The 13,472-nt window shown below is 41.5% G+C and overlaps 1 protein-coding gene across 1 annotated transcript in view; it reads left to right on the top strand.

Annotated features, from left to right (window-relative positions):
- Window positions 1-13,472, top strand: part of LOC120516509 (tumor susceptibility gene 101 protein-like) — a 48,288-nt gene that overhangs the window by 31,775 nt on the left and 3,041 nt on the right. The window contains exons 3-7 of the mRNA XM_039738266.1: window positions 1,439-1,504; window positions 4,326-4,489; window positions 11,085-11,208; window positions 12,392-12,452; window positions 12,650-12,744. Of these exons, the coding sequence (XP_039594200.1) occupies window positions 1,439-1,504; window positions 4,326-4,489; window positions 11,085-11,208; window positions 12,392-12,452; window positions 12,650-12,744 (510 nt within the window). The remainder of the gene's footprint in view (window positions 1-1,438; window positions 1,505-4,325; window positions 4,490-11,084; window positions 11,209-12,391; window positions 12,453-12,649; window positions 12,745-13,472) is intronic.

The following is a 13,472-nucleotide window of genomic DNA, read 5'->3' as shown; positions in this document are numbered from 1 at the left end:
GTCTCTCCAGCACTTGCATCAGATTTGTGCTTCAGAGACATTCTTGAAGGGTGAAGACAAAAGGTTAAGATGAGCTCTTCTGCACAGCACTGCACACGCTATCACAGCAGGAAGGCACCAGACGTCAACATGTCTGTATAGGGTGGTCCAGATCTAATCATGCAATTTTCATTACGCTATAACTTATTCAGTTTATTACGTAGAAAATCCCCCGAAAAATCCGGACCATCGAGAAGTGTACGAACTGACGACATAAAGAATCGTCTTCGCGCTGAACTCTAATCGTCCTTGCATAAATCAAAGTTGTCCAAACGATCTGGATCTGCATAATTATATCTGGACCACCCTGTACTGACAAGAGACAACTTCCTGCTATGTGCGTAACAGTACAAGCAGGCTTGCTATTGAGAATGAATAAGGACCAGCCACCTCACAGTCACCTCCACTACAGTATGCTGCCTGCAGTGTTCGCCGCGACACTGCCCCCATTCAACATGCAGCCATCCGATGCATACTACAATGCTACCCCCTTCCGCCCCGTTCACCCTCCATAGCCTCCGTTCAGCCAAAACCGGGCTACCGCTTGCAGCATTACCAGCTGCCCACTGAGAATGAATGGGCAGCCGTGTGGCGCGCGGGCAGTGAAACCGCTTGACGCCGGAGCCGGCCGAGGGACACTACACTGTGCGAGCAGCGAAATCGCTCCCCTCCAGCCTCTATCCAGCCACCGCTTGCAGCGTCCCCTGGTGGAAGATGACGGTGCGGCAGTTACTGAGGCGTATGCGTCGCAGCTGCGGCCCCCGTTCGTATGGCGTAGGTCAGATGTCTGTAACCTGTGGACTGCCTGTATTATTGAATAACTGGGTACACTGGCACCACTCATATAGATTTGACAGCAGGTATTCATGTTACTCTTGCTCGGTAGCTCTCTCACGCTGCAGCCATTGTCAAGAAAATAACTGACTGTGGACCTCCAGAGCTCTGCTCAGTTCACGAGCCAATCAGGTTGCACACATCTATTGTAATGTTCAGAAACGTTTGCATTACGTGCCATGTGCACCTCTCTCAACACACACATTTCAGGGCTCTCCTTGAGCGTCAGTTTCATAAACCATCCTTACTCTGCGGTTAAGATTAGGGTTGTGGGAGGGTTAGTAATGACGACTACTGTTTCCTTTTGCATGTATGGATTTGTACATTTTGTATTGTACAATTAAATATGTTTGCAGGATTTTCACTCATTTTTAGCATACTGGTAAAAACAGTTTTTAAGAAATTCACACTGGAAGAAGAATTTCATCTGGAATACCAGAATTAGTAGAGTGCTGTCTCTGAGGTGCTGACTAAAGTTTCAGTAAATTAATGTCTAGGTGTCCTTTTTAATTTTTACATAGAATCTTGTATTTTTGCTTCAACTTTTTTTCTCTTCTTTTACCAGTGTTTAATGACGGAACCTCAAGAGAACTGATGAGCCTGACTGGAACAGTTCCAGTATCATATAAAGGTAAAGATTCTGAAATTAAAGAGAGCAGTAATCATTCTGTGTTTGTGCTGCACTTTGCAGAATCGTCTTTTACAAGAATGTTAACCTGAATTTGGTTAGATAATAATAATGATAATTCTTTAGTGCTTTTCACACTTTTTACCTTAGTGAGTGGGGAGCCACTTCTTTCAACACTAATGTGCAGCATCCACCTGACTGAGATAGCAGCTGCCATTTTTGCACCAGTACACTCGCCACACATTAGCTTTTAGGAGGTGAAGGGGTGAGAGATAGTTATTGGAGACAGGGAATGATTAGAATTAGAACAATCTAGACGAGAACAGGCCATTCAGCCCAACAAAGCTCGCCAGTCCTATCCACTTGCTTCCTCCAAGAAAACATCAAGTCGAGTTTTGAAAGTCCCTAACGTCTTACTGTCTACCACACTACTTGGTAGCTTATTCCAAGTGTCTATCGTTCTTTGTGTAAAGAAAAACTTCCTAATGTTTGTGCTAAATTTACCCTTAACAAGTTTCCAACTGTGTCCCCGTGTTCTTGATGAACTCATTTTAAAATACAAGTCTCGATCCACTGTACTAATTCCCTTCATCATTTTAAACACTTCAATCATGTCACCTCTTAATCTTCTTTTGCTTAAACTGTAAAGGCTCAGCTCTTTTAATCTTTCCTCATAATTCAACCCCTGTAGACCTGGAATCAGCCTAGTCGCTCTTCTCTGGACCTTTTCAAGTGCTGCTATGTCCTTTTGTAGCCTGGAGACCAAAACTGCACACAGTACTCAAGATGAGGCCTCACCAGTGCATTATAAAGGTTGAGCATAACCTCCTTGGACTTGTACTCCACAGATCGTGCTATATAACCTAACATTCTGTTAGCCTTCTTAATGGCTTCTGAACACTGTTTGGAAGTTGATAGCTTGGAGTCCACTATGACTCCTAAATCCTTCTCATAAGGTGTACTCTCGATTTTCCGACCGCCCATTGTGTATTCAAACCTAATATTTTACTTCCTATGTGTAATACTTTACATTTACTGACATTAAATTTCATCTGCCACAAATCTGCCCAAGCCTGTATGCTATCCAAGTCCTTCTGTAATGATATAACGGATTCCAAATTATCTGCTAATCCACCTATCTTGGTATCATCTGCAAACTTAACCAGCTTGTTACTTATATTCCTATCTAAATCATTTATATATATTAAAAATAGCAGTGGCCCTAGCACTGACCCTTGTGGAACACCACTCTTAACATCGGCCAGTTCTGATGAGGTTCCTCGCACCATCACCCTCTGCTTCCTGTGTCTGAGCCAATTCTGCACCCATCTAAAAACATCACCCTGAACTCCCACTTCTTTTAACTTGATGCCCAACCTCTCATGTGGCACCTTATCAAATGCTTTCTGAAAGTCCAGATAAATAACATCATAAGCTCCACTTTGATCGTATCCTTTTGTTGCCTCCTCATAGAATTCCAACATGTTAGTAAAACACGACCTCCCTCTTCTGAACCCATGCTGACTGTTCAGAATAACTCCTGTCCTTGTCATGTGTTGCTCAATCTTATCCTTAATAATTCCTTCCATTAATTTTCCTGTGATGCTTGTTAAGCTTACTGGCCTATAGTTGCTTGGATCTGCCCTGTCACCCTTTTATATAATGGGATGATATTTGCCATTTTCCAGTCCTTTGGAATCTCTCCAGTGCACAGTGACTTCCTAAAAATATGTGTCAAGGGTTTATATATGTACTCACTAGCCTCCTTAAGAACACAAGGATAAATATTATCTGGGCCTGGTGATTTGTTTGATTTCATCTTATTTAATCTGAGCAACACTTCTCCCTCTACAATTTCCAAATCCCTCAGTACCTCCTTAGTAGTTGCGTTTACCTCTGGCAGGTTATCCACTTGCTCACTTGTAAACACCTCAGAAAAATGTAAGTTTAGGGCATCTGCTATTTCATTGTCTGTATCTTTTAATTCCCCTTTACTATTCCTGATGAATTTGACCTCCTCCTTAACTGTTCTTTTACTACTAAAATACTGAAAGAATCTCTTGGGGTCTTCTTTCGCCTTATCTGCTATATTCCTCTCCAACTGTCTTTTAGCCTCTCTGATATCCTTCTTAATGGTTGCCCTCATTTTCTCATACGCGCTACGGTTCTCAGGGGGCCAGAATGACCAAGCCTTGGTGGGCATTTTAGCCAGGACATTGAGATACACCCTGCTCTTTACAAAGGATGCCCAGAGATCTTTAATGAACTCGGTCTTGCATCTCGTCTGAAGGATGGCACCGTTTCTATAGCAGAGTGTCCGAATCTCTGCACTGGGACATTGGGATCCACATTCAGACCACAGGATAAGCTCCCCCTGCTGACCGCGCCAGAACCTCTTCCAGCAGCAACCAAAGCCTCCCTTCCAAGTACTGGCCGGGCCTAAAGATGCTTAGCTTCAGGTGGATTACTGGCTCTGAAGTGCATGTGTGATATGGCTGCTGGCTACAGGGCCCAGATGTGAAGGTGCAGTTACTCATTTCTGGCTTACTGTATTTTGTTTTCTTCTACATGTGTGCCCTCCAACCTGCAGGGAAAAACTGTAGGGCTGGTGTCAGAATTGGCACTCCAGCACCATAAAAACAACCTTACACTGTTCCCACTCCATCTGAACTAGTGTGGTGCTGAGGTGTCACCTGTTGTCATGGCTGCATTCGGGTCCTAATCTGGACCCTGAGATGGTTTGTCATGTGGTGGGTGCGGCAATGCGCTTTATCAGTGCCTGCTCCTAACCTCTCCCTCTCTCTGTCTCTCTCTCTCTCTGTAGGAAACACATATAATATTCCTGTCTGCTTATGGCTACTGGACACCTACCCTTACAATCCTCCTATATGTTTTGTGAAGCCAACCAGCACAATGATGATTAAGACAGGGAAGCATGTCGATGCAAATGGAAAAATCTACCTGCCTTACCTGCATGAGTGGAAACATGTAAGTACTGCTGTTAGTTATTAGTACACCATGTGCATGTGTGTTAGAAGCAGAAGGCTTTGTTTGGTTTCTTCAGTTCACTTTCTTTGTGGTTTCTTGGCGGTGGCAACAAGCTAAGCTGCACAGATCAGGGCAGTTCAGCCACTTGTCCAAACAAAATTTTCAGAAGCTCAACTCAAGGGATGTACTCCTACTAGCATGCCTTGGTCTGCCCCGTGCTGATTGTTCTTAGTACAACCACCACCCCTGCCCCAAGATGCACCCACGATGCATACCTCACTGTATACCCAAACCTGATTTTTCAGATGTGTAGGTATTGTTATAGTAGTAGATTTTTTATTAATATTACAGGGAGTGCAGAATTATTAGGCAAGTTGTATTTTTGAGGATTAATTTTAATATGGAACAAACACAGTGCTATCAGTCAATCCAAAATGTTAATAAACCTGAAACCTGAATGTCTCACAACGGAAATGTGAGTGTGAACATCATCAGGGGAATACATATGTGCGCACAATTATTAGGCAACTATTAGTGTGCAGATTTATTATGCAACTAATGGAAAAATGAAAATTGTTCCATCTCACTTGTTTCTTTTCATCTGTTATAGTGAGAATAATAAACAAACATTTCAAAATTTACAAATAAACATCTCTGACATTTCAAAAAAAAATCAATCAATCAATCAATGACCAATATAGCCACCCTTCTTTCCAATAACAGTCATAAGCCTTTCCATTCATGGAGTCTGTCAGTTTCTTGATCTGTTGACGATCAGCTTTTTGTGGAGCAGTGACTACAGCCTCCCAGACACTCTTCAGAGAGGTGTATTGTTTTTCTCCCCCGTAAATCTAGCGTTTAAGAAGTGCCCACAAGTTCTCGATAGGGTTTAGGTCAGATGAGGAAGGGGGGCCATGTCATTATTCCTTCATCTTTAAGGCCTTTACTGGCTGGCCACGCAGTGGAGAACTTCGATGCAAGTGATGGAGCATTGGCCTGCATAAAAATCATGGTCTTTTTCCTGTATCACTGTTTGAAGAAAGTGTCTTCGAAAAACTGGCAGTAGGTTTGGGAGTTGATTTTGAGTTCATCTTCAATGCAAAACGGTCCAACTAGCTCATCTTTAAAAATACCAGCTCATACCAGTACCCCACCTCCACGTTGGAGTGGAGCTCTGTGCCCATTACTGATCCACAGGTCCATCCATCTGATCCATCAAGAGTCACTCTCATCTCATCGGTCCATAAAACCTTTGAATAAAATCTGTCTTCAGATATTTCTTGGCCCAGTTTTGACGTTTCAACTTATGTTTCTTGTTCAGTGGTGGTTGGGTTTCAGCCCTCCTTACCTTGGCCATGTCTTTGAGCACTGAACACCTTGTACTTCTGGGCACTCCAGGTAGGTTGCAGCTCTGGAATATGAAAGTACTGGAGGATATTGGGTTCCTGGTAGCTTCACGTTTGATTCTTCTCAAATCTTTGGCAGCTAATTTGCGTCTTTTGTTCTCAACACGTTTCTTGCGACCCTGTTGACTATTTGCAACAAAATGTTTGATGGTTCTGTGATCACACACCAATATCTTAGCAATTTCAAAAGTGCTGCATCCCTCTGAAAGACTTTTTACAATTTTTGACTTTTCAGAGTCAGTTAAATCTCTTTTTTGGCCCATTTTGCCTGAGGAAAACTAGCTGCCTAATAATTCTGCACACCTTGATATAGGGTGTTGATCTCCTTAGGCCACACCCTCCCTCATTACACAAATACACATCACCTGACGTGCTTAAATCCAATAAGCATTCAAGTTAATACAGCTTGGAGTTGGAATATACGCTTTAAAAATGATGATATGCTCAAAATACTCACTTGCCTAATAATTGTGCACACAGTGTATAAACAGTGATGCTCAGCAGTTAAACAAAAACTCTTCAAGACAGTTTTCTTTTATTTTTGACTTGTTATAGATTTTCTTTCTTTGTACCCTCCTGTGCAAATCCTTGTAATGCAGAGCTCTATGGTACAGTTGACTGATGCACCTTCACTCGAACCTTAACCTAAGTGTGAGACCATTATCATATCATGATCTGAGAATTGGGGATAGTATTGTGTATTCGAGTCTTTGGATAGTCCTGCCTTTACTGCTTCCCAGTAAATTTTAAGGTGATCTGCATTTTTTTTTTATTCTTTGTTTCTTCCCATGGTCTTTCTTGTAGAGCACCCTGAAAACAAGATAAGTATTAGTTATTACAGGTCAAGTTCAATCAGAACAAAGTACTGGAGACTGAAAAAACAACTTTTTATAACCGAGATTTTGTTATAACTGAATTGGAATATAGTGTGGTCTTTCAGCACATAAAGTTGACAAAGCTCCGTGCCGAAAGCCGAGCTCAATGGCAACATCAGTATTCTTTATCCTAGCGTCAACGGTAGTGAGAGCTTCCAACTTTTTCTGGAAATTGCTGTAGTAGCATAAATGGCACCCTTCGGTGTCCATAGTGCACGGTCAGTACTATTAGACTTTGACGTCTGAGGCAAGGGGGTTGGGGGGGATTCAGGGTGGTGCGTGGTGGTGGTGTCCAGAGAACACACCTCTTCAGTTACACAAATGGCACTCCTTTAACTTTTATAAATCGCACCTCTCTGGAGACATCAACTAATGGATTGACTGTCTGTCTCTGGCTGTCTGTTCTTTTGTGCCACCATCTATCTATCTGGAAATGTTTTACATAAAAAGAAATATTTCAAAAATCGGGTTGTGGTGGTTTGGGTGTACAGTTAAGTATGTACTGCCATATTTACATTATAGATTAGCTTTAAAAAAAAAAAAGGTATACAGTAATCCCTCGCTATATTGCGCTTCGACTTTCGCGGCTTCACTCTATCGCGGATTTTAAATGTAAGCATATCTAAATATATATCACAGATTTTTCGCTGGTTCGGATTTCTGTGGACAATGCGTCTTTTAATTTATGCTACTTGCTTCCTCAGTTTGTGTGCCCAGTTGATTTCATACAAGGGACGCTATTGGCAGATGGCTTAGAAGCTACCCAATCAGAGCATGTATTACATATTAACTAAAACTCCTCAATGCTATAAGACAGAGTTTTTGTGCCGCGAGATGTTGCCTGGTGTGCCGTAGGTGCAGACAAGACAAGACACTGAGACAGACTGTGTTTTTTTTGTGTTTTTTGAAATTCGTGCCTAGACTCCCCCGGTCCCCTCTGGGACACCTTCCACTTCCTGGCTCCCTGATGCCCGGAAATCGTCACTGCCTGTGACGTCATCCGGCATCGGATCCAGGAGGGCGGAGCAACCAGAGAGGAGAGGCAGCACTATCTTGCCCTGGCACAACCCGACCGGGGGGAGCAACTGCCCAGGCCCTGCCCTGACAGACCAGATCCACCAGGGGCCAGGCCCATGCACAGACAGAGCTGTCATCTGGAGATACTGCAGTGATGGACAAGTTTTTGAAAAGGAAAGAACTGGACTCTGAACAAAATTTGGAGGCAGATGAGAGCCCAAGTATGAGTGGGGGTCAAAAGAAAGCAAAGATGGTTAACACAAGCAAATTCTCTGGCGCAAGGCAATATAGCGAAAGCTATATTTCAGTTGGATTTACTTGCACTGGAGATACAAACAAACCAGCTCCACTGTGCGTGGTGAAAAGCTAGCTAACAGTGCTATGGTCCCAAGCAAACTTAAAACGCCATCTCCAAACGAAACATCCTTTGCTTCAAAACAAGAATGCGGACTATTTTATTCGCCTGCGTGACAACATGGAGAAACAGGCAACTTTCATGAGAAAAACCACAAAGGTAAATGAAAGAACTCTTAAAGCTAGCTATCAAGTTGCTGAACTTATAGCCAAGTCAAAAAAGTCGCACACTGTGGCAGAGACATTAATACTTCCTGCCTGCAAAGCTATTGTAGAGGAGATGCTCGGACCTGAAGCAGCTAAGGAAATAGCCAAAGTCCCTCTCTCAGACAACACAATTTCCAGACGTATTAATGACATGTCTGCAGACATCGAAAGTGTGGTTTTGGAAAAGATCCGTATCAGTGAGAAATTTGCATTGCAACTTGACGAGTCTACTGATATCAGTGGACATGCTCAACTCTTGGCCAATGTGCGTTTTGTTGATGGTGATGCAATTAGAGAAAACTTCTTTTTTTGCAAGGCATTGCCAGACAAAACAACAGGAGAAGAAATTTTTCGGGTCACATCAGAATACCTTGAACAAGGAGGACTTAAGTGGGAATACTGCACAAGTGTCTGCACCGATGGAGCTGCAGCCATGGTCGGGCGCACCAAAGGCTTTGTAAGCAGAGTGAAGGAAAGAAATCCAGATGTGATTGTTACGCATTGTTTTTTACACCGCGAGGCCCTCGTAGCCAAGACTTTACCAGCAGCCCTAGTTCATGTGTTGGATGATGTTGTGCGCATGGTAAACTTTATAAAGTCACGACCCGTGAAAAGTCGCATATTTTTAGCTTTGTGTGAGGAGATGGGAGCGAAGCATAAAACCTTGCTGTTGCATACGGAGGTCCGGTGGTTGTCGCGTGGCAAGGTCTTGGTTCGTGTGTATGAGCTGCGGAGGAACTTAAAGTGTTTCTGACAAATGAGAGGTCAGATTACGCAAAGCAGCTTGCAAGTGATGAGTGGTGTGTAAGGCTGGCATACCTGGCAGATATATTTTATCATCTGAATGAACTGAACACACGAATGCAAGGCCGAAGTGAAAACCTGCTTACAAGTACAGATAAAATAAATGGATTCCGTTCAAAGGTGCAACTCTGGCATCAACACGTGGAAAGTGGCAATCTTGAAATGCTCACACTCACCAAGCAATGGCAAGGTGTTCACACTGCTGCACTTTGTGAGATAATAGTTAAACATTTAAAAACTCTTGAGGAGAAGTTGTCATTTTATTTCTCTTCAGTCTCCACTGAATGCCTTGACTGGGTTAGGGACCCTTATAGCTCAGCATCAGTTGGTGGAAAGGACATGACTTTACAGGAGCAGGAGGAACTAACTGAACTGAGACAAAATCGTGGTTTCAAGCTAAGATTTGCTGATCTACCTTTGGACAGTTTTTGGTTGGATACCGCCAAGGAGTTCCCCCTTCTGGCAAATAAAGCTATTTTGACATTGCTCCCATTTTCCACTACATATCTGTGTGAGATTAGCTTTTCAAGCATGATTGCTATAAAAACCAAATACAGAGAGAGACTGAGAGCTGTTGACGAAGAGCTACGTGTGTGTCTTTCTTCGATTCCAGCCAGAATATCAGCTTTGTGTTCAGCCAAACAGGCCCAGGTTGCGCACTGAATTTTATAATTTTTCACTATTTTGTTTACTTAATATTTCATAATAAAGTAATTATAAAATACTTTCTTTGTGTTTATTTGATTCCTATTCAAGAGAATTACTTTATATATAGTCAATATAGGCACAGAGTTAAATTTTTTAACATTTTCTAATGGTGGTGTGCCTCGTGATTTTTTTCATGAAACAAGTGTGCCTTTGCCCAAAAAAGGTTGAAAAACACTGCTATAAGATATGCTTCCTGCGCGGTGCTCGGTTGTTTGCTTGTCTCTGCCTCTGTCTCACCCTCTCTGACTTCTCTGCACCTGACGGAGGAGATGTGAGCAGAGGTGCTGTTTGCACCGAAGCTGTTTGCCTAGTGGATACGGACGCACCTCTAAGAAATGCCGCTTTATCGCGGTGCGTCCAAAAGCACACTTATTGATTTTTTGATTGTTTGCTTTATTCTCGCTCTCTCTCTCTCTCTCTCTGACGTTCTCTGCGCCTGACGAGGAGATGTGAGCAGAGGGGCTGTTTGCTTAGAAGATACTGACGCTCCTCAAAAAAATGCCACGGCAAACTTAAAAGCACACGTATTGATTTTTTGATTGTTTGCTTTTCTTTACGAGCGCTCTCTCTCTCTTAAATCCTCTGCTCCTGATGCAGACACTCCTTTGAAGAAAATATATATTTGCATTCTTTTAATTGTGAGAAAGAACTGTCATCTCTGTCTTGTCATGGAGCACAGTTTAAACTTTTGACTAACGGGTGTTATTTCATGTCTAGAGGGCTCTAATAATGTTAACAGTGTGGGAGAGTTTATAAGGGCTTAGAATATATAAAAATAACAATGCAAACATATAGTTTCTGCTTCGCCGATTTTCATCTATCCCGGGGGGATCTGGAACGCAACCCCCGCGATCGAGGAGGGATTACTGTAAATGGGCAAAAATTGGACAAATGCCTCTCAAATTTCAGATCTCTGTTGAAAAAATACAAAACATTTTTGGGGGAAAAAATTGCGAATTATGCCTTCAGCACATTTTTCAAAATACAATGAATTATTTACACTTATTTCTCTTGTTCGAAAGTCAGAAAATGATTTATAAATAATTTCAGGTTCATATAAAGATTGTCCTTTGTTCAGATTCTGCCATTTACAGTACGACTGGTCAAAACTGTACGTTTGGTTTTTTAGTAGAATTCTCAAAGTTGTGCTGTGCTGTGCTGTTGTTATCTGCAGATTAATCCAAATTGAGATTAAGAGAACTGATGCTTGTTTTCCACCCTTAGCCCGAGTCGGATCTGTATGGACTGATCCAGGTGATGATTGTTGTGTTTGGAGAGGAACCCCCTGTGTTTTCACGTCCCGTTGCAGCGACATTCCCAGCCTATCAGGCTACTGGTCCACCAAACAGTAAGTACTGTAGTTTGACTTTTATCTTCACAGTCCACACAGAAAGAAAGCTATTAAACTGTGTTCACTTTTCCACGTTCTTCAAAAGGTACAATTAATGAAAACTTCTTACAAGGAAGAAGTTACTTTTGCACAAATCTATTACACATTTACTCTTATGTAACACAACCTTAGCAAAGTACTTCTTTTGGTCTTCATAACGCTTATAAAGTGTCAGTGGATTGGTCCTCCATGTCTGTGCAGTGTGGCGTATTGACCTGCTGGTAAAATGACTTGATAATATGAAGTATTCATATACTAAATTTGTCATATCAAGAGAAATGTGCCTCAGTTCAGCCAACTCGGACCACACTAAAGTGAAGTTTTGTTAACTGGTCACATTGCAGAGATGAAGAAACACTTTACTGATGCCGTGTAAGTGTTCTGAAGACCCAAAGAAGCCTTTGTTAAGGTCCCCAAAAGTGTTATTGTTGTAACATTTTTTGTAATTTATAAAAAATAACCTGAACAATTAATATTAATAGAAGATGAATGTGGCTGTGTGGTTTTAAGTGTTGTGATACTTCGTAAACACTAGAGGGCACACTTGGCTTTGTAGAAATCTGAGATTAAGATGCGGCCAAATCGTAAAACAAGAGTTGTGCTTTTAGAATGTACTATTCTCATGTACTTTTAGTTTTTCATTGCAGCAATCTTATTTTTGGCTTTTTTTTTTTTTTTTCCCTGAAACTATTTTTGAAATTCAGGCAGTATAGCTTTATAGTTTTGACATCATTTCAGGCAGTATACAATAAGTTTGAGGAGAGTTTTGCTTTAAACGCAGGCAGCACATTTCTGTCTCCCCAGCTCATTGTATGGATGAGGCACTTTCGATTTTAACAGAAATTTGTCTGAAGAAGGGGCCTGAGTTGCCTCAAAAATGTGCATATTGTAATCTTTTTAGCCAATAAAAGGGGTCATTTTGCTTAATTTCTTACCACATCCATAATGGCTAACACGGTACAACACCCTAGTACTACAAGCAGGATGAAAATATGACAAAGCTTTGTTTTTTTTCCTTTGCTTGGTTATGGTTTTCTTTTGAGGATAAGTATTTTTAAATTATTATTATAAGCTTTTAATTCCAGTGATAGGCTGAAACTCATTGAACACACTGTGCTTTCTGTAATCTTGTCTCTTTCAGCCTCTTACATGCCTGGTGGCATTCAGCCTCCTTACCCAACTGGTCACCCACCAAACCCCAGGTAATTTTACGCTTTCTATGTGGAATTTATTTTTTGACTTCTTCCTGCGTTGCATTTAATTGGCTCCTATAATTCTGCTTTATTTTTTTGCCTATTTTATACTGCTAGGAATATTGCCGTGAGTGTTGTGCTTCTTTTCAGGTAACTGTTTTAAAAGTGTGTGTACGTGTGTCTGAATTTTATTTGCTCTTTTTCAGCGGCTACCCGGGGTATCCGTATCCTGGTGTAAATTCCTATCCAGCAGCTGGTAGTACGCCACACTACAATGCTCAGCCACCTGTCACGGCAGTTGGTAAGTGTCCATGGACTTTAGGCCTTTTTTTTTTTTTGTTAAGTCATTTGCTAATTTCAGTTTTTCATCCTGTTGGATGTGAAATGGCGAAAGCTGTGTAGCAGCATAACAAGTTTCAACATTTCTACACAAGTTTGATTATGACTTTTACCTCATAAAACTTAGCATTCATTTAAAGACATTAAAGCAATGTCAACCGTCATCATTGTCAGTTTAATGGTCATTTGTCAGGTTTATTTAGGTTAGTTGGTTGTCCCCCACTTCCTTTTTTTTCCTCCATTCTCCAGGGCCCTGAGTATTCATTCTTTTCATATCCTCTGACTCCAGCTCAGCCTGCCCTGTGGCTTCAGCCCATCATTCTCTTCCTTTCACTCCACATGTCTTGCTCCGTTTCTCCTATTGCCTCCACACCACATCTAACTCTTAGCTCCATATTCCTCTTCCTTTGTAACTGGGTAAACAGAATAAGGAGAAAGACAGATGTGATATTATTATAAAAAACAAATAATCCTTTTAAAATCAAATTTCATTATTGGTATCGGTAAAGGATAATTACAAACAAGTTGTCAATCCCTGTAAATACATGGGTAAGTATTAAAAGTGTTCTAGTCCTATTTAATAAATAATAATTAATTAAATAATAATTTTGTACATTTATTGAACGCTGTTCCCACTACTTAAAGTGCTTTGCATAGTGAGTTGGGAGCCCCTTCAGCCACCACTAATGC

This window comes from Polypterus senegalus, chromosome 1 (genome assembly GCF_016835505.1).
Source record: "Polypterus senegalus isolate Bchr_013 chromosome 1, ASM1683550v1, whole genome shotgun sequence".
Lineage (NCBI taxonomy): Eukaryota > Metazoa > Chordata > Cladistia > Polypteriformes > Polypteridae > Polypterus > Polypterus senegalus.
Note: the sequence above shows the minus strand (reverse complement) of the source record. Positions and strands in the feature narration are given on the sequence as shown.